General features: G+C 33.7%; 3 protein-coding genes across 9 annotated transcripts; 2 read left to right on the top strand and 1 right to left on the bottom strand.

The window, feature by feature from the left end:
• Window positions 1–2,090: 2,090 nt before the first annotated feature.
• Window positions 2,091–6,432, top strand: LOC101206861 (TSL-kinase interacting protein 1). Of its 7 annotated transcripts, none has more exons than XM_031886582.1 (9): window positions 2,091–2,213; window positions 2,665–2,705; window positions 2,990–3,215; window positions 3,456–3,622; window positions 3,729–3,964; window positions 4,056–4,260; window positions 4,662–5,078; window positions 5,822–5,941; window positions 6,039–6,432. In XM_031886582.1, the coding sequence occupies exons 3-9, from the start codon at window positions 3,074–3,076 to the stop codon at window positions 6,138–6,140; spliced, it is 1,389 nt and encodes a 462-aa protein (XP_031742442.1). In that variant the 5' UTR covers window positions 2,091–2,213; window positions 2,665–2,705; window positions 2,990–3,073; the 3' UTR covers window positions 6,141–6,432. The 7 variants fall into 7 exon arrangements, with proteins under 7 accessions (XP_031742442.1, XP_004142043.2, XP_031742440.1 ...); XM_004141995.3 differs by having other exon boundaries at window positions 2,665–2,709; XM_031886580.1 differs by having other exon boundaries at window positions 2,099–2,199; window positions 2,665–2,709.
• A 1,469-nt stretch (window positions 6,433–7,901) lies between these two features.
• LOC101207096 (probable serine/threonine-protein kinase At1g54610) lies at window positions 7,902–12,781 on the top strand. Its single transcript, XM_004141996.3, has 7 exons — window positions 7,902–8,537; window positions 8,748–9,032; window positions 9,393–9,710; window positions 10,197–10,418; window positions 10,929–11,029; window positions 11,490–11,595; window positions 11,995–12,781. The coding sequence occupies exons 1-7, from the start codon at window positions 8,187–8,189 to the stop codon at window positions 12,334–12,336; spliced, it is 1,725 nt and encodes a 574-aa protein (XP_004142044.1). The 5' UTR covers window positions 7,902–8,186; the 3' UTR covers window positions 12,337–12,781.
• A 2,564-nt stretch (window positions 12,782–15,345) lies between these two features.
• On the bottom strand, window positions 15,346–21,176 carry LOC101207337 (crossover junction endonuclease EME1B). Its single transcript, XM_004141997.3, has 12 exons — window positions 20,714–21,176; window positions 20,362–20,523; window positions 20,127–20,200; window positions 18,586–18,744; window positions 18,349–18,502; window positions 18,157–18,266; window positions 17,706–17,878; window positions 16,952–17,015; window positions 16,756–16,874; window positions 16,346–16,435; window positions 15,694–15,808; window positions 15,346–15,594 (listed from the first exon to the last, which is right to left on the bottom strand). The coding sequence occupies exons 1-12, from the start codon at window positions 21,003–21,005 to the stop codon at window positions 15,415–15,417; spliced, it is 1,692 nt and encodes a 563-aa protein (XP_004142045.1). The 5' UTR covers window positions 21,006–21,176; the 3' UTR covers window positions 15,346–15,414.
• Window positions 21,177–21,562: the final 386 nt, after the last annotated feature.

The following is a 21,562-nucleotide window of genomic DNA, read 5'->3' as shown; positions in this document are numbered from 1 at the left end:
TTCTCAATAATTCCTTATAAGATGAAAATCGTTTCTATTTTTTTTAGAATGAGAAACATAAAACGTTACCAAATGCATATGTTTGTTAAAAAATGAAAATAAAAACATGAAACAGAAAACAATAACGTTACCAAATAGGCTCTAAGTATATAATAATATTTTTAAAAAGTGCAAATATAGAAAAAATATATCAACAATTGACTTATACTACGGATAGACTCTTATTGTTTGTTATATACCAATATTTGTTACACGGTTTATCAATTATAAACTTTAATCTATCATTGATAGACTTTGACATGTTTAATGTATTTGTACATTTTTAGAATTTTGCTATACATTTAATTATTTTGAATCTAATTGTTATATCTTCAATTATTTTTATTATTAAAAAAAACATAGTAGCAATTTCTCAATTATCAATTTAACCGTAGTTAGGTCATATAAAGAAAAATGAATAAAGGTGATAAAAAACAAAGTCATTTTCCATCAATTGGAAAAAAAAATCAGATTACAAAAGTTGAAAAGGGTCAAATTTATAAAATCCCCATTTTCATTCAAACTTATCATCTTTGCCCACCACTCTATCTATTGTGATTAGTCACTTTGTCCAATCACTCTATTATGTCAAATATAGTTGTGCTAAAATGTACTTTTTATTGCGATGGCTAAAGGACTCATTCAAATTTGACATTTTAATTTATTTAGACATTCAAAGTACGAAAACTAAAATCATACCCTAACCTAATCCTCCTCTCTTATGCCGACCAGAAGTAAATATAATAAAAAACAATCCAACAAATAATTAATTAGGTTTTTAGTTGAGTTTTTTCGACGAAAGATTATCAATATTTTTTTAAGGCGTAAGCTATTATTTGTTGTAATAAATATTAGTTTTTTAGTACATAGGATTGAAGAATTTAACCAGATATACGTTTACTTCAATAGTTGTTGAGAAATTTTCTTACTTTTTTTTCTTCCAAAAACTATTAATTCAAACTATATATGTATTTTTATAAATAGGTACTTAAGTTAAGATACATAAAATCAATCTATAATCCAATATATTTATTCAAATAAAATCTAAATCTAATCTAAACTATATGAGAGGGGTTAAGATTGAAATTTTTTGTTTTTGCTACAACTTTGTTGTAGGGTCATTTGATGTAATTTAATATTTAAGTTATTAAATAAAATGATTTGCCATTTGAACTTTTCAATCACGGTGTTATTGGATATATCCATATATCCAATAACCTTATTTTCATTATAAAGATTAAATTTATATTTGATTTTAACATGGTTATTGTATTCAAAATGCTTGTTGTTTACTTTTTTTTAAAACATTGATTTTTATAATGATTCTAAATCTTTTTTATTTGTATTAGAGTTATATTATTAAACTTTAATTTTATACTCAAATTACTTTTTAAAACTTTACCCAACACATGCAATGGTTTGCAGTGAAAATTTAACTTTGATGTAACTTTGATCTAATTATAATGGGAGAAGACTATTTATTGATACTCTTGTATTATCATGATTAAGATCTATTTTTTTTTACCTATTTTGAAAGTTGAATCTAAATTTTGTTAAATTACATATCGTAATATTATTATTATGTTTAATACAATCGTGCATTTTCAGTTATCCACAAATTTACAATTAAAAGCCTAACATGGAAAAAAAAGGATAAATAGTTTGATTTTTAGGAGAATTGTAAAAAATAGTAAATTTGACTAAATATTTACAACATATAGTAAAATTTTCAAACTATGGCAACGATGGATACTTGTAGACACTGGTATACTTTTATGAGTTGCAATGATAGACAGTGACAACAATTTATCAGTTCCTATTATCGATAAAATTCAAAATTTTAATATAGTTTGCAAATCTTTTAATTTATTTTAGTATTTCGAAGTATATCAATATTTTTTATAATGGTTTTGAAAAATAAAAATAAAATTCCCAAGGGTATTTGAACCGTATAGTCTTTTTACCGCCGCCTCCGTATGGCAGGAGGGTAAAATCGTCATTGGCTTGATGGAATAGTGGAATATATGAAAGCGGGAGAGAGCCAAAATCTTCGGCGAAAACGCAACCGACTCATCTGAAAAATTTTATATTTCCCGCGTTTATCATTTTCACGGCCTAATTCAAACCTCTCTCAAGCAGAACGCCTCTCTCCGGCGAAAGGTTCTGACCTCACTGTATGTTTTTCTTTTGTCATCTACCGATTTATTCAAATTTAATTCATCTTGATCTTCACCTCACTGTGTCTACTTGCTATCTTCTATCTTCGTTCTGGAACTCGAGAAATTCAATTTGTATGCGTTTTCTTTTTCTTTTTCTTTCCAGTTGGATTCAGTACGTTTGTCTTGCTCAATTTCGTTTATGTTTAGCAGCTTTTAATGGTCATTTTTTTCTTCTGTTGATTTGTATGTTTGTTTGTTTTTTTTGTGTGGAATTTTAGTAGTTTGTTGATGTTCTGCTGCAATTTTTGCTCTGCGATGTAATGACCTAAAGTATGCCTTGTAGACATTAGGTATTAGATATTGATTATGATCTGTACATCTCAGTTGGTTTGATAATAGTTTTCAACCATTAAAGTACGAATTGCGGCTTTTGAATGCGTGATTTATATTCTCTTTTTTTGTATAGAGTTATTCTTAAGGACGCTTGGAGAATTGCTGATCCCTGTGGTAGGTACGTTTCCGAGTTAGTACAGTGAGTTCTATTGTTTATATCATGGCAGTGATGGAACTGCTTGATTTTGCGATACTTAACATGGTTGTATATTATCATGGTTATTATGGGGTAGGGAGTATTAGAATCGTAAAGGAAATCTGTACATGGAATTAGGTTTTCTGGATGTAAAAAGGGGATAAAATTGTACGAACAATTTGGTAGTTTCCTGTGTAGCATCTGTCATGAATGGAACACACAGTTTATATGGTGAGAAGTTGCTGATTGTTAGTCCTTTCAGGTTCTGCCTTCTTAATTATTCTTTTAGGACATAGTACAAGTGATTCTCCTCAGACCCTATTGAGTGCTGGAAGGTTGAAACACAATGGAAAAAGGCAAGCGCCCAGATAGAAGGTCAAAAAAGTTGGGGAAAAGGTGTGTGAAGTCTGCTGACAGGGTTGGAGTTCAGAAGTCTAGAAAGATTATTTCTCAGGAGATGAAAGCTCTGGACAACGCACACATTGAAGGTTTGATAACCAAATCCCTTTGTTTCACATTGTTCTTTCAACACAAACTATTTCTCCAAAATTTCTTGCCTTGTTTTGGGATTTGTTTATTTCTTAAATTGGTGTCCCTGCATCGTTACATAATGATTATATGTGCTGTTCGAGTGCAAGAAAGAACTAATTCCTCTGCGTACGGTTATTTTCTTCATTATTTTACAAGACTGTTGTTTACAAACTACATACTTTTTTTATTTAGTGCAGATAGCTTGAAGAATGTAGAGAGTTCAGCTGATCGAACTAATCCAGCAGAAGTGACGGAGAGGATACCTCTTCTTGATCTTTATCCCACACAGATGCCCCATCCTCGCACAAAAATCAAGCTTCAACTTTTTCCAATAAATGAAAAAATGCGTATGGCAGTGGAAAAGGTATCGACACAAGGACAAAACACTGACCATTAAGCACAAATGAGTATGACATCTGTATTTCAGTTCTATTTGAAACGTGATAGAACTGTGCCTTTTATTTTTGTAGGAGGGATATCATCCATATTTGGAACTGACTTTAAAGGCTCGAAAGAAAATTTCTTCGGTCTTGAACCATCTAATTAGCAAGTGGGGATCTAATGTAGCACGAGGGGAGCTCACGCTTTTTCCATACAATAAGCCATCAAGTCTTGTCAGTGGTCTAAAATGGACTCTGGAAGATTATGACATCAGTGCTGGAGATGTCTATGCAGCTGTTGGAGGTCCTTCAGTTTTCCGCTTAAGGTGCCCAGTTTTATCATCTCATCTGCCTTGCTAATGATTTATTTATTCATTTAAGTTAAATGTGTTAATTGAAATTATTGTCCTTCTTGAGATACGGCTGGGTCTCCACATCCGTTCCAAAATTTCATTCATTCTCGAAAGGGTTGGAGAAAGGTTGCAGTAGTACCTTGCAAATCATACATGGGGAAGGCAAACAATCTGAGCGAACAATGGATGAGATCAAGTCAAGCAATATGAATGAAATGAATAACACTGCTGCACCAGATAAGACTGTGGATTGTCCAACTAATCCAATGGTATTATATTCAACTTCCCATTATTTTTTGTTAAAATTTTAAATGAACACTCCTACAGTATTACTACAAGAGAACAAATCCATTCTATAATTTAATTTACACGGTTTTTTCCCCTGTTCACATTGCTTATAAGGTCTATGAAATGAACCGTTGATCATATGTCCTGTTGTAAATATTTTGACGCATTGAAGGGTTACGAACTTTGGCTATGCTACACTGGTGAATGATGTGAAATCAAACAAATATACAAGACACATGCATTACATCTGATTCCATCAACAAGTGTGTGCATGCATGTTATTGTTATCTTTTTGAAAAACCAAATTATTATATTTAAACGTGTTTTGTTGCTTGGAGTAAATATTATGATTTCTGAAATTTGACAACACTTTTTGAACTAGGGTAATGAGCCACCGTTAAATTCTGGTCGTCAGTTGTCATCAGAGTGTGGAATCCTGCAGTTTGATAGTATATCGAATATAAGCATGGGAGGGCTCCTTTCTGAAGCTTCCTTAATGGGAAAATTCAGTAACTGGGATCCAAAGATAACAGGGGGCACTGCGAGCGTGCAGCCAGCTGAAGTAATAACTGACTCCCTTGATGCATGCATTGCTGCGGCCCAGATGAGATTTTCTGGAGTTTCAAAGCAGCCCCATAATGAACATCATTCGTCTATTTTGGATGCTGAGCAGACTTGTGATGCATTTTCTATGAAAAGACTCCCTTCATCGAGCAAAGATACTCTTTCTCTAGATGCTACTACTAGGGGCACCTTCCAAGATGCGGATTCCAAGTTCAAATTTCCTAAAACACCTCAGGTCTCTCTCTCTCTCTCTCTCTCTATGTGCACATCTTCGTCTGTTTTAGAGATGAAATGTTTAATGACATCATATGGAGTCAATAGCACATCTTCGTCTGTTTTAGAGATGAAATGGTTAATGACATCATATGGAGTCAATAGCTCCCTGGTCGAGTAATCAGATGGTTCCAATTTGACCGATCTTATTTACGTTTGCTTGCTTTGAACTATGTATTACTAAATCTTGGAACTGTTAAAAAACTCAAAGTTAAATATTATTTGAACTCAAGTCAGGGTATAATATATAAGCATTTATCTAGGAACTTGGGATAGAAAATTGATTGATGAAGTTTAGAATTAATTTAAGGGAAAATATTAATGATTTAAATGTACAGATAATTTGATTCAGTGCCAAAAATTACTTGAAGTTGAGCAAACTCTACGGTGGCGTGTAATCGTTCTTTGTTTTATTATTATCATTTTTTTTTTTTTTGTGAAGGTGTTATGTGTAATGTTAACCACTAACTCAGTTCTATCCAGTTCATACATGGTAGGACATACTATATCATCTTATTTGCATTCTAAACACACGGTGTGTCAGTTCAAATTTAGAATTTTTTCTTTGATCTCAGGTTAAATGACCCCTAAATCTAAAAACTTAGCCAGTAAATTATGTTTAATCCTTTTTATGCATTCTAACAGTTAACAGTCACTTTTGTTCTCTTTTAAAATCTGGCTTTTACCATTGCCATCACTTTACAGGCCCATAGCCGATCTGACCTTTCTCAAGATCCTGCTGGTAAAGAATCCAAAACCGATCCTTCGTTCTGTTCGCGGGTTTATCATGATGAAAGCAGCCTTGGCCTGTCAGGAATCAATTGGGTACACATTTCATTGCAATTCGTGCACTTTTTTTTTCTTCTCCCTTTTCATTTTCTTGGGAGTAGCTTTTAATGATTCCCCTTGATATTCTATTCAGACCGACTCTTTAGGACCCTTTGACCTTGGCTTGGCTGTTCCCCGTAAGGTCTCCTCCAGCGGTGATACTCTTAGCAATAGCATGAGTGGATTTGTCAGATAGCCTTAACAATATAGAACCAACTCCATCCTACGGAAGGCACTATTGCATAGTAAAGAACTTGGTGAACAATAATTTTGATGCAACTGTATAGATTCTTCACTTTAAATATTCTGTAGCTTTTGTCAATTTAATCCATGTACTGTGATTATAGAAGCTGTTGCATTGATCTGGGTGACTTATAGGCATACGTCCATTGCATTGAGATGGTGTATAGATGGAGAGTACATATACTAAATCATATATTTGAGGAAAAAGTATTTGCCAAATCTTATGGCCATGTTACAGTTTTTTCTTTTTCTTTCTTTCTCACAAGTAGAGGGGTTTGAATATCAAACTTTGCCTATGGACTATTTTAATTTGACATTTTATTTTTGAGTAAATTCAACCATGTGTAGAATGGAGGGTCAAACTCTTAACCAAATTTGGGATATATATCTTATGTTTGGGGAGGTATTAATTGTTTAAAGCTTTGTTTGGTAATTGTTTTGATTGAAAATAGAGACAAAATACATATCGATTTACGTAAAAATTTGAATATTGAACGAAAGAATGTTTGTTATTATTTTCTAATGACTATTATAATAGGTACCATAAACAATAAATAGAATATACACTAATTTTAACAGTTTTATTTTTTTGTTTTTTAAATTTAAGCCTATACATTAATTTTATCTTCAAATTTCTTTATTTATTGTCTCTATTTGTTTTAAAAAATAAGTCAAAGTTTGAAAATGTAAATAGTGGTAAGATATAAAGAAAAACTAAACTTAATATTTAAAAATAAAAACAAAAAAACGAAATGATTAAAGCCACCTAGTTTTTTCTGATGACATAATGAATGGGAAAAACGTCTTCTAAGTTGCTTGTGTTGGCTCTATAGATAAGCTTCAAAGCAAATGGAATTGCATGGTTTCAATGTAATTATCCAAGTAATAATGTCCACATAAAATTGTATATTTGTCTTGTCAAATGTGTAAAAATTTACCTTCAATGGTGGATATAAATACTTTCGCCTAATGTATTTTTTCTTTATAAATTTTAAAGGGTCGATTACAAATATAATAATTAATTTAAATTAAAAACATTTTTAAAAATAGTAAAATAAATTAAATTATTTACAAGTTATAATAAAATTTTGGATTCTATTATAATAGTCTTCTATCACAATAACATATCAATTTACTATAACTTGTAAATATTTTTATAAAGTTTGATACTTTAAAATAATTTTCTTAAAATTATTTGCACATATAACAATATTTAAAAAATTATAAATAAATCAAAATCTCACTAATAAGATGGGCTATATTTATAAATTTTAAAAAATGTTATTAAATACTTAGTTATTATTCTTAAAATCACTATCGGACATCATAATATTTTTTTAATCACAAACTAAAACTTAGTTTATGATGGTTGAAAAACTTGTTTTCTCATCCTTAAAAATTTTTGTAGGAAAATTGTTATATTTAAAAAATATTTATATCATATAACAAAAATTTCAAATTCTATTATTGGTACTATTAGTTACATTGGTAGATAACGGTATAAGTTTATGTTATTAGTGATAGAATTCAAAATTTTGCTATAATCGATAAATATTTTTATTGAAAGAATGATACTACTTGTAAGTTTTTTTATTTTTTTTTATTTGTTGCTATATTTGAAAAACAAAAAGAACTTAATTTGAAAATTTGAATAATAAAATTGAGAAGAAGTTGGAAGCAATGAAATGTTACCAATTGCCCCTTAAGTTTCACCCGCCAAAATTTGTACGACTCATTCTCTATTCTATTCTCTCTCTCTCTCTTCGGACATCTCAAAGATCCACAAAAACCATTCGATCTTCTTCTCTTTCGGCATAATTCCAAACCCTGCCGGCGTCCGGACGATGGAATCATCACAATGTGTTTTCCAGATTCATCAATTCGGATATCCTCTATTATACATTCTTCTTTTTCACCCTTTTTTCACCACTATGCTGCCTAGCTTTCACCGAAACTTTGATTCGCATCACACGGTGCTGGATTTCCCATTTTACGATCCATGGGGTGTGTTCAGTCAAGCTCCTTTCAGTACTCCCCCAATGGTGGTATCCGCAAGTTGAATCCCGAACGCGATCACGTCGCCGGGGGGAATCGGAATCGGTCTGCCAAGGTTGGGAGAACCTCGGTTGTTGTGAATGATGGCGGCATCAGGAAAGTGGTTTATATCGAGACCAAGAAGGAGAGGAGTGGTGATGTTGGGAATGTCTCGAGGAGGATTAGCGTATCTGATAATGCTGGAGAAGAGGAGCTTGTGGATGGTTGGCCGAAATGGCTAGTTCAAAATATTCCTAAAGATGCTTTGGCTGGTTTGGTCCCGAAGGGGGCGGATTCTTATGACAAATTGGCTAAGGTTATTGTTTTTCTCTTTCGCTTATTCTTCATTGTTATGAATTTTATTTGGTATTTGTAGAGCAATCCTGTTATATTTGGTCATGAGTTTCGTTTCCGTTACATTCAGTTCCCGTCATTACTCTACTTGTTGTTACCGAAGAAAAATCAAGGATGGTGAGTGAGACGCCATCATTTGACTTCATTTTAATCTGATGTCTGGGGTTTATAGGTAGGCCGAGGGACATACAGCAATGTATATAAAGCTCGAGACAGGGACACAGGAAAGATTGTTGCTATGAAAAAAGTTCGATTTGACACGTCGGATTCTGAAAGTATCAAGTTTATGGCAAGAGAAATCATGGTGTTGCAGAAACTTGATCATCCCAATATCATCAAGCTTGAAGGAATAGTCACATCAAGGATGCCATACAGCCTTTATCTAGTGTTTGATTTCATGGAGTCTGACTTGACTGGAATAATATCTCGTTACAGCAGGAAGCTCAGGGAAGATCAGGTATAGTTTTACCTGTTCGCAGTTCTAGAGCAATTTGTCAATAATTATTAACTTATCATTTATAGATTTGTTTGCTTCAGAAAGTTATTGTTCATAATTGTTCTGGGAAGTACGTGAATAAGGATCAATAACTTATGTGGATGTGGCAATTAATCGAGTCAGGGAAGAAATTCTTTTAGTATTGAGAAAGACAAAGTGACATTCTATTTTCCTTATTAGGACCAGTATTATCCTATAATCACTTATTCAATATGAGTGCAACATTTGTTGTTTTGGATACCAAGATTCTTTTCGATGGTAAGGTTCTTATTTGGAAGTATGTTATGAACATTAAGATCTTTTTTGCGCTCGTTTTTCCAGGTCAAGGCCTATATGGAGCAACTTCTATCTGGTCTTCAGCATTGCCATGATAGGGGAATTTTACACCGAGATATTAAACCTTCCAACTTGCTGATTGATAAAAGTGGGATGCTAAAAATTGCAGATTTTGGTCTAGCCAATTTTTTCATTCCTAAGCGAAGACGTCCTCTTACAAACCGAGTTGTTACACTCTGGTATAGAGCTCCTGAGTTGCTGTTGGGTTCTACAGATTATGGAGTTGGTATTGATCTATGGAGTGCAGGTTGTCTTCTAGCTGAGTTGTTTCTTGGAAAGCCAATTTTGCCTGGAAGGACAGAGGTAGAGACTTTCTAAACACAACCTGTGGAACTTAAGATGTTTAGGTACAGAACACTTTAGAGAAAATTTTACTTATTCCCCTTGTGTTTCACGCATAGCAATTATTTTCGTCTTATAACATCTACTTGAGGAAATTTATGTTATTATTTTATTTTTTAAATATAGGAAGTGTCAGGATAATTTCATTTCATATTTCTCTGTCAAGAAAGATTTAGGTGCTATCTTGAATCCCATGCCTTTTGGACTTCTTGGACTACTACTCATCTCGTCGAATTTAATTTTATGTCTACTTTGCCAGTTTATGTCAATGCTTCCATTCCATGTTCAAAACCCTCAGAGTGTAATATGAAGAAATCACAATGGTTCATAATTCAATAATACATTACTCTATTAGTTAAAAATATTTTAGATAGATTTCTTTGTCTGAAGGATTTTGGTCTATGATATTTACTGGAAATTAATTCATGTATTTTGATCCCTATTCAGGTCGAACAACTTCATAAAATCTGGAAGCTTTGTGGTTCACCCCCCAAGGATTATTTTGACAAAATGAAACTACCTGCAAGCTTCTGTCCTCCGCAAAATTATCAACCTGGTTACTCAGAGGCTTTCTCAGGTTTTTCTACTCCTTCATTTCGTCTCTTAACTACACTTCTCTCACTAGACCCAGCGCGCCGTGGCACTGCATCGTCTGCTCTTCAAAGTGAGGCAAGTATAAACTTCAACTCCTTTGCAATTATTATCGTCTTAAAATTTTTTTTTGGAGCTAAATGGAAACAAAAGAGCTATATGTTTTTGGTTCAAACTTAACAACTTCTGCCAATATTTTAAAATCCTATATTTTAGTGATATTCATAAAGATTTTTTTTTATCATACAGCAAAAAAGAAATCAGGTGAGTCTACTATTGTCTCGAAATTTATGCCCGAATCCCTGAACTCTTTACACGGGACAATCTTCCATTCTACTATTGTCATTCAACGTTTTTCTCCTAATTTTTGGGTTCTCTATCCAACAGACTCCTTTGAACCTTGCCTTAACTCAAAGATTGAAAAACTTTATGTTACCTGGAAAATCATAGTAAGACATTGGATAGAAAGTTTATTAACCTTCTATTTCTTTTTTCTTTCTTTTTTTTTTTTTATTATTTTTCTATTATACATGATAAAGTTTTTCATTAAGTATTATTCTCATAGTCATAGCTATCTTTGGCTTTCAGTTCTTTAGTGTATATCCACTGCCATGCGAGCTCTCAGAGTTGCCGGTAATTTTCCACAAGGACAAGGAGGATGAGGCAGCTAAAATCAGAAATAGGAAGAAGTATGCTTCTTGGTTCTGAAAATGATACTCCCTATATTATATGAATGAGCGAGCCTGTTCTTTATTATCACCTTCATTTCAATTTTTATTTGGTCAGCTTGTGGTTGGCAGAAGAATAAAACATCAAACAATTCATAAATCATATTCTATTCGTTTAAATTTTCTGTCACAGTGCTTGTGTTTTTGGAAAAAGAACTTTAAGCAGAATATTTGCGTTTTTCTGCCATGACCTTATTTACTCCAAAGGTGGAACTAAAACCACTTAAGGTGTTAAAGAAGGAAAATATTATTCTCTTGCAAGGAGGCATGGCAGATGTGAAATTCTGCATCTATTTTTTTAGGATTATAAATTATAGTATTCAACGTTTCTGTAATCTCTTGAAACAATGGTTATATATGATTCAGCGCAGTGGAAATTTATTACTGATGTGCTATTAACTTGTATCTCTTCATCTTCTAGGCAAAGGAGCTCAAGAAAATTGCACTCATCCCTTTCTCAAACACATGTTGCATCTCAGCAAGTAGCTAATCCAACAAAAGCAAGAGATTCCGAATCTTTGAAAGAGGTAATATACTTCATTTTATTTTACTTTCAAGAAATTACATCATAAATGAGATCCGGATGAGTGAAACTAGATGTGTCACATTCAATTTTACCTACTGAATAGATGATCTATTGATATAAAAGTTGTCAATGGACCATCATTTGTTCTAAGTTAAATATTTCTTTAGATTGGTGCACCCTAGCCATCACATGCACACTCATGAAGGTATACTAGTTAGTTTACAGTAAATTATGCTTATTAAGGGTCTCCCCCTTCATGTTCGTTGGTTTAAATTTGCTTAGTTGAGCATCCAAATAAAATGGACCATTTGAATATATTTTCTTTTGTTGAACTTGTACATCTACTGTTCCCTAGCTTGGAAGTAAAAGAGAAAAAAACCTACTGTTTTGAAATTTACAGGAGAATAGTGTACATCCAAGTACTTATAGTCGATGGACGGGGAGCAGCTCTAGCAGCATTTCCTCAAGTATTAGATCTTTTAAGAATGTAAAGAACATGCGAATGTCCCTTTCTCCAATTCTTCAATCACATGGTAAAAGATCCCCCAAAACCGAAGGTCATCCTAATGCTGTTAAGAACATAAAAAACCCGAACCTATTGCAGGCTTCTACACTCTTGCAGGCCTCCATCACAGACATTATCAACCCCAAAGAAGGCAGTGCATTGACTTACTACCAAAGGTCTCTTTCTACACTGGATCTTCGCAGCCTTTATCTCGATAAGCATTCCATGCACCATTAAACAGATAGAGAATAGTAATCTATTGAAAATGGTCTTTCAACCAGTCAAATTTGTTATTTCATGCCCATCTGCATTCGCATGCTATGGGCTATTTTATTTGTTACTTATTACACAAATTCGTAATAATCAGTTTTTGACTTTAGGGTGTATATTGCTCTACTCTGGCCCCCTTCAGACACTGTTTGATCAAAATGGTGCCTTCAATTATTTGTTTAAATTTCTACCATCCTGTTGTTAAATGAAAAAAAAGAAGAAAAAAAACGCTAGTTTTGATTCATTTAAGAGTAAAAATTTCATTTTTACTCATTTATTTATTTCTTTCTGTTTGGTTTCTGATGAAGTTTTTGAAATTCAATGATGTAAAAGTATGAATACTTTGCACCTATATGGGTGGTCAGTACTTAAAAAGTGTGGGGGAAGACAATAAATTTCTTTGTTTTGATAATCCATTCTATACAAATTGGAGCTTCTGTGATGGCTCCAGGAGATGGTATGGGAAGAATGTGAAAGCCATCTATTTTTCTGGTCTATGAAGCAAAGCATCATTCAAAATTTGATGATGTTATATTATTCCTTGAAACTCATGAGCTTATGACAAGATTGTTGCACCCATGCTAGGTAAATAACATTATGTTTTACTAAATTAAAACCCTGCTAGATGCTCTACTGACTGTTCAGTTGTATAATGAATTATGATTGGGGATTAATGTAGAGATAGCCATCGAATTGAAGTTATTACATATAGTTTAGAAGTTTGCATAACCTTGTTGTCTCTATCAGCTTGAAACACTCCTCTTCATTGAGTATGAGGAGATGGACAAATTTTACAGAGAAACAAAAATAGTTTTACAAAAGGAAAAGTCTCAGCTCAATCATCATAAAAGCTGTGGGAAATCTTGTTCTTGATCCACTTGAAGCTGTTTCTTAAGGACTTCTTCAGCTTTCCTTCCATTGAATACATATTGTAAGTAGCTACTCTTTGCCTTCTCTTGAGCTCTTGATTGGCCACATCTTCCTTTTTGATTGTTCCATTGAAGCTGTATGATTTGGGATTGTCCTCAAATCCAAACCTCACATCTCCATAGGCTTTTGAGTAAGACCCACTTAATGATTTGCTTCTCTCCATCATTAGAAACTTTGGATATGGTTCATAAGTTTGTCTTCTCTCCTATAAATACGTGATACTAGAAATCTTTGTGTGGGTATAAATCATATCAAAGTTTCTTTGTTAGTAGATATTGTTAGCTTTCTTTCATATTATGGTCTTACATTTTGCCATTTCAATAGTGAGAGCATTAAGAACACATATTATTTTAATTAGCAAGAAGTCTTTGTTTTATGTCACATCAAGAATTGTGACTATAGAGTAATTGGATTATTGTATAAGCATTTTGCTATTCAATGGATTTATGAATGATTTACTATGTGGTTCTGGTAGATGTTTATAGAAATGAAATAGCTGGCGATGAGGTGGAATTATGGAAAAGGAGGGAAGAAAACAGTGCCTCTGTTTTGTTGTTATTTTGGTCGAATTGCAAATTCGGGGAGAGTTGAAGGCGGTGAATTGAGGTATTAAATTGAGGTAAGAAAATACTCTAACATATGTGTTTGAGATGTGGAGTTGGAGAATGATGTACATCGATCAATAAAGAACGTAATGCTGACAAATCAATTTAAGATTATCATTAGACACAAAATGTCTAAATCCCACTTCTACGGTCTACCTCTGTTAAAAAGGAAAATAAAACCACGAACTTTAAAAAGAGATCCATCGTTCATTTAGGCAAGATATCTTTGGGTGAAAAAGAGATTCAAAACATAAGTGGTGCTGGTGGGAGCACCCATTAGTGGGTGTTGTTTGTGGTGGAAACCTTTTAAGGGATGGAGTTAGGATGATGGTGAGTTGGATTAGAGAGATGATCATGACCTACCATAATTTAATGGACCATTGAAAAGACAAACATTCCACTCATCTTCTATAAAACCGGAGATATATTGATCAATTATAATATAATTAAATTTTAATATATTTGCTATTCTTAAAATATGTTACAATATAGTCTATCAATGATACAACCTATCGTTTATATGTGTGTTGATCTAACGATAGTCTATTACAATTAAATTTTGGTATAGTTGCAATTCTTAATACACACTTAATTATAAGTCTTGTATCACTTGCCATTATCCTAATTTAAATGGATTTAGGTACCAATCAATAAAATGTTGGCTCTGTTAGTACACAAAACCCTATAATGTGAACATTCCACCTGTACGAATGCAACGCTTTCCGATCATATCAATCATCCTCTCTTTTGATTTCAAACCACAACTTTTTAAAATCCACCTTGGATTGGATGGAATGTTAGAAAGCATGGTGTTCGTGACAAAAATAATGTCACCAAATTATTGTCACTGCTGGCATCTTCATCATCATATCCTCTTCAGTAACTATTGCCGCAATATTCTCTCTACTTTCGGGCGTATTGCTTATTTGAAGAACTTGGCATATAAAAACTTCGTTTTTAAGTTCGGGATTTTGAACCAATGGAAGGAAAAGGTGCATTAACTACAAAATTATTATTATTATTTTTTAATTGAGAATGTGAGTATTAAACCACAAACCTTTCAGTATTCGGTATATACAAGTACCGATTGAGCTAAGCTTTTATTGTCCACTACAAAAAATCTGTTTTATCACATTTTATTTATGACATACTTTTCCTGTTTCAACCTTTCTTTTCTTCTCGTCCCCATGTAGCCTGGCAGGACAGACGAGATTAAGAACCAAAAAGCTTATTTAGTATAATTGTTTCTAGTTTCTACCTTATTCACGAGAGCATCGACGAGATTCCTTCATTCAGAAAATGGTTATTGAATTGAACAACAACAATATATTTACTTACCCTCAGCTCCGAGTCGGTAGAGAGACAATTTTACCTTGTAGACTACCAAGTGGCATTTGTGATTAGGTAATGGCCCAACGATGATACTCCTTGGACCTGTCTGTGACAGTTAAACGCAATGAGCTATTGCATTAAAATGATGTTTGTGTTAATATAAGTTATGATAATTAATTTAAGACAATTGGGATCTGAACAAGTCAGCACCCTCCTCAACGTCGTCAGTTCTCATGTTTCCATTTTGAGCCATAAGTATCCTATACACTCTCTTTGAACATATCTCTCCTAATCTTCTATCGTCGCCGAGTAAACCCTCGATCGTCAAGTCTTTCAGTAGAAATTCCTTTTCGTGCACCTGTTAACACGAGTGGAACAAGAAGAAACATTATCTACCATGACTGCTAGTTATGAACCAAGGAATAAGGAGAAGGTGAATAGTTTTGTTGTTTCTCACAGATTTACGTGGATCCATGTACACACTCAAAAGAGATTTCATTGTTGGATATTTCTTCCATACTGCGATGGCAAACCGTGGTTGTACCTTTGGGATTGCTACTAAGGCTTTTAACCTGATTACAAAACGCGACTCGATTCATATGGATATGTTAAACCAACAAAGCTAATTAAAAGAAGTTAAGAACTGCAAGAAAAGAAGACAAATAACATTTGGAACAAGAGATTGAAAACTACTTCTTCTTAGAGAAAATAGAGATTTAACCAAGTATATCATAATTTTATAATGCAAGTCTTCTAAAGTTTTTTTACAAAAAAAAGAGGGACAAAAAAAAAAAAAAAAAAACAAGGATAATTAAGGAAAAGGAAATGCCTTTGATTTTAATTTATATGGTTTAGAATAGTGTTCAGCATAAAATAGACCGATGAATGCAGATATCAAGTGCAGTGCATGAGACAACTGGCTCTATTTAGCTCTTAACCCGGCAGTTTGGTGACCTACAAGTTGTTCTTTGCAGTAACTTGATTACAGCCATAAATTTGTTAATACATATACAAGCAAGTACCAGGATAGTTAAGAAACTAAATGTGGATAAAATTTAAAAGATGGTAAAACAAAATTTTTTTATAAGAAAAGAATGGTAAAAACTCACCACAAGCTCTTCTTTATCATATTCCTGTCAACACAGTCTTTGGGTATAATGGATCCGTTTGCATTGACAGATAGATGTGTCAGCTTTTTCCTGAATTATACAAGCAAACAAATCTAAATATATAATTCAAACTAAGGATTAATACATCTAAAGTCAGTATTTGACAAGAATCTCATGATTTGTCCCTTCTAGGACATCCGAAAAAATTGGAACAGGAATCTCATGATTTAGGCTTACAAATTTTAGTCCATGGGATTGATGAACAATACATGAAATATCCTTTCTACTCGACCCTACTTCACCACAAATTTATGCATTACATTTGCACTTGAAGCCAAGTTATAAGAAAACTAATTTTTTACACATTGAGAAGTTATGCTAGTCTGAAATAAGGGAACGGCATTTAGCACCTGAACTGGCAGGATGCCAGACCGCATGTCAAACCAACTATATGGTCAGCTACCTCTGCTTCATCTACACACTGCCTAGAACGCACCTTGACAAAGTGCGTAGTCAATTTCGCCAATTCCTAGATGAAAAATGCAAGAAACATAAGAGTTTAAATTTTGGATTGTGCTCATGTACGTTCATGGTTATTATTCAAACCTCCTCAACAGGTGGGCGTATCCAATCATTACTGCATGTTAAGTTCTTGTACTTCTCCTGTTCCCTGTAAAGTTAAAAAAATACGATTTTCAGAATCTCAAGCTTGTAACTTCAAATTATTAAACAATTAATGAAGGGAAAAGGAGACAAAGATTCCGGGATTGCAAAGAGAATGTGATATGTGTGTGTGTGTGTGTTAGTGTAGTGTCAAACAACTTGTGAGAATAGTTGAGATGCACACAAGTTGCCCTAAACACACACACACAAGTTGTAATTAGTATCACGTCTAATCCTGCCTGGAAAGTGTAAACAGATCCAAGAAAATTCAAATCAAGCATTATTAATACAAAACACAAATTTGTGGAACTCCACGGAAAACTCTAAAATTAAAAAGTTAGTTAACATTAATTTCAAGAAACAATGTAATATGATTTATAGGATCTCAAACTTGTTGACCATGGTGTTCTCTGTCGAAACACTTTGCTGATTATTTATTCAACTCAAGTTATTTGTTTAAACTTGAATGTTTTTACTGCTTCTTCAGAAGTTTAGTTTAGGGTTTATATTATGGTTCTTGCCCAAGTTTGCAGTTTTTATTTTTGTTACAACTCTTGTACTTTAAGCATTAGACTCATTTATTATTTCAATGAAAAATCTAGTTTCTGTTTTTTTAAAAAAGATCTCAAACTTGCTTCTAAGCCAAGCTTCTTTTATTAAGAAAAGTCATATTGAATAGAACTGTACAAACCCTCACCTTTTATTGATAAATGCCATTAACCTATTGGTGAGGTAACAGATAGTGTGGGATGGGTAACGGCTTTGTACTCTGGCAACGTGATCCATAAATGACTCCTTGCTAAGAAGCTCACAAAAATTTTCAGCCTCATACACTAATAATACATATGAAATCTCCAGTCCTTTTGAAGACTATAGGAAAAAAATTAAAATATTGTTAAAAATTAAAGAATAAGAAATTAAGAATTATACACAAGAAAAATTTGTAACTGAATGCAAATGAAATCAATATGCTGGACAAATCTACATTGGCAGATAAAACTACAATTTGTAGAAATGTGGGCCTTCTTTTTACCAAAAGAAAGGGAAAAAAACACTCAACTTAATAATATATAAAATATGTGCATATAATCATGAAATAAAAGATATATGTATGTATATAAACACATATATAAAGATGCATTTGTTACCGCAGAAATATGCTCTGGAACATTCATAGTCCACAAAATTGACCTTTCAATAGGATTGGACTTGATACGGAATGTAATGCCTTTTTCAGCAAACCTTGTCAGCAGATGACCTATGGTAAGACAATGAATTTGTTCTCGTGTGGTGTTTGAAATCTTGAGAAATGACAAGTGAACAGAAATTAGAGCACTCACCACCGATTGATCCCAACTCCACCACTTTTGCATCAATTTCTGCCACAATGGACTTCAATGCAAGTTTGCCCTTTTCCCACTTTTGTTTCTCTTTCTGCATTTTCTTCATCTCTGCAGCTTCAGCCTTTTGAGCTGCCTTTTGCAACTTCTCTAGCTACGTCCAATATCATCACCAACAATTTAGTTCAAAAGATTTACAAGTTTCTCTTTAAATTCAGGTGGACAATTAGAACCTACTTCCTTCTTTTTCTTCTTCTCTTCCATTAAGCTAATCTTGTCATCTTTAGTTGCCTTCTTCCTCGTGACCTTCTCGGCGTTGGCTTTCCTTCCAGTTGTTTTCATACTGTTATCATTCTGCTCCATTCCAACGTTATCCTCTTCAGGATAATCATGAACCTGATAAAAAGTCCAGCTTATTTGCACAGAACAACGCATGATGGATTAAAGGACAAAAAAAGGAGCATAAATTCTAGAAAACATTGTTGTTAGGTACTTTTAATTTTGATAATCATAAAGAAACATGGCTCTTGTAGTCATCGACGAATAGCTTAAAATTTGACATCCCAGGACTAATGTTCCCTAAACAACTCCAGCCCTAAATTATAAGTTTCAATAAAACCATTCAAGATTCCATCAAGAAAGGACGGACAAGGTAAATATATGAACATAAGGTCCATAGTAATAGCTTCCCCTTTAGCTGGCTAGACGCTAATGTGATCACTTAGCTTCATTAAGTAACTAACTTCAGGCACAGAAAATTTGACTGCAGTGGGAACAGGATCCAACAAAATATGAAAAATATATTTTTGATGGTACAAATTAAACTCAACAGAGTTTATCTTATGAAGGTAACAAAAATCAAGAGGCCAATGGAAAAGGTCAATCAAAGAACACAATCTGATAAGTTAAGGAAAAATACGATGATCTGGCATAATTTGTTACCATGGTCCACAATCCAAATAGCATAAGCAATGTAATTTCAAATTGAGCAATTCCAAGAGCAAGGACACAGATACAAGAATGCTAAAAGCACATGACAAGGATGCATACAACAAGAAAATCAGACACATTGCAGAAAATTAGAAAATTCACGTAGTATTTTGATATTACTAATTTATAGAGAAAAGAAATGAAAAAAATACATGGGCACACAAAAAACCAAGCCCACAAAAGAAGGGAGTCCTTAAATAAAAGAGCTCCAATCATACAAAATAGAACCTAAGTTGTCATTTTCAAACTAGAACCGAGCCCACAGTAATTTTCAATCAAATATTTAGTTATGAGAACTGGAAAGCGAAAGAGAAATTTAAAATAGAATTCTGAAAGATGCATATTTCAAAACAACACAATTCCTTGTAAACGAAACCAAAACCAACTCAACGTGTATCTCTAATTTAGTATCCTGTAAAACAAGTATGCAAAGAAAATTAAGATCCAGTACGACAAGATTAATATGGTCAAAAGAAGTTTGATGTTTCTAATTCTAACTCAAATTTTGATTATGTTTCCAATTTTTCAAGTGCATCCTCGAGAACAATGTCATGTTCCAAAGCATCCAACAAGCATTTCTCTAAAGTGAGAGGCCAATAACTGTTGCAGCAGCCAAAGTAACCAATTCAGGTCTTACATGTATATGCAGTTCTCAATCTAGTATGTTATGCTCCATAATCCACCACGCTACATTAATAACTAAACCTATAAGCCATTATTACTACCTATTCATTTGCAATCACCAGAAAAGAATAAATATTATGACCGTGCTTCAAGAGAGGATCCACCTGATATATATCATCATCTCGCCCAAAAGTTGAATGCTTCATATCCCCAGAAATTTCCTGCAGATCGTCATTACCTGACAAAACACTTTCGTTAATGTCCATAGTTTTTAACTATATCGAAGTCCGGAAAATGAACACAGTTCTACTCTCTCCAGTCAGTAAGAATTGCAGGAATTGACATAGAAAAAAAAAAAGGAAAGGAAAGGAAAGGGAACCAAGGATAACATAAACCTACCAAGAGAAGATCCCGATCCTGCCGAGTCAAATGGAAGAGACGCTCCTATGTTCTTCATCTCATAACAGTCAGAACCAATCCATTCGCTCTGTTCACACTTTTTCTTCTGAGAATCACTTTCAGACTCGTTATCGGACTCCAAGCATATCAATCCACTGATTCCTGAGGGTTTAATTCAAACAAAAAGGTGCCAATCTATTTCAGACTATTCTTAGTCAGCATCAACACAGTTTGATCAAAACTACTGCGCGGGAAAATTATTTAAGTCAACCGTCACGAGCAGCGGACCGAAACAATAATAAACTAATAAAATCATAAAACTAATCACCTAAATAGAATAAATTCCACTAACCAGCAAACTTCTGGTCCGAATTCAAATCCCTAGCATGCAAGTTCAATCCCGCCTTCGTACATTTAACAATTGCGACGTCAGAACTCGGCTGCGGAGAAAGAGGCGTCTCCGGCACGAACGAGGCCGCAGAGTTGTGATTGGATTTTTGTGGAGTCGGATCATCATCCAGCACAAGAACAGTGGATTTTATGTTCGGAAGGAGATCTGATTCAGTTCGACGTTTCTTGGAGGGGATGGGGATAGGTGTAGAGTAACGGTCCTCCTCGTCGGAGAGGATGATCGGCTGGGACATCGGAATGTGGCGGAGCAACCGAAGAGGAGGAGCGGCAAGGCAACGGCAACGGCAACGGCAACGGCAGCGGCCCTAATGTTCATACGTTCGGTCCCATTTCGGAGGAGATGAGTTTGTATCTGAACGGAGCGCGGGATGAGGGAACTCAAGAAACGGTGCGTTTGGTGGGTGCAGGTAAAACCGTAATAATAGGTTCTGATTAACTATTTTCAATTGTTACATTACATTATCAACATTTAAAAAGAAAAAAAGAAAGTTACATTTGAGCAACAAATTTTTACCACTCAAAATTTGAGCACCTCATTTTACCAAATATTGTATGGCAAATATTGTGATAATTATTCTTTTATTGAATTTTGGTAATTATGTTACTCAAAACCCAACCCAATTCAGATCTAACAAATAAACGGGTCTATGCCCAACAAGCAAATCAGCTCAAACTCAAGTCCAACAGGAAAACTTTGCAAGTTTGTATCAACTTCGAGATCGACAACTTTTGATTAGACTTTCCTCGGATTCCAGAAGATCGAAGTTCAAATTGACTTACAACTACAACA

The sequence above is a fragment of the Cucumis sativus genome, chromosome 6 (assembly GCF_000004075.3).
Source record: "Cucumis sativus cultivar 9930 chromosome 6, Cucumber_9930_V3, whole genome shotgun sequence".
Classification (NCBI taxonomy): domain Eukaryota; kingdom Viridiplantae; phylum Streptophyta; class Magnoliopsida; order Cucurbitales; family Cucurbitaceae; genus Cucumis; species Cucumis sativus.
Note: the sequence above shows the minus strand (reverse complement) of the source record. Positions and strands in the feature narration are given on the sequence as shown.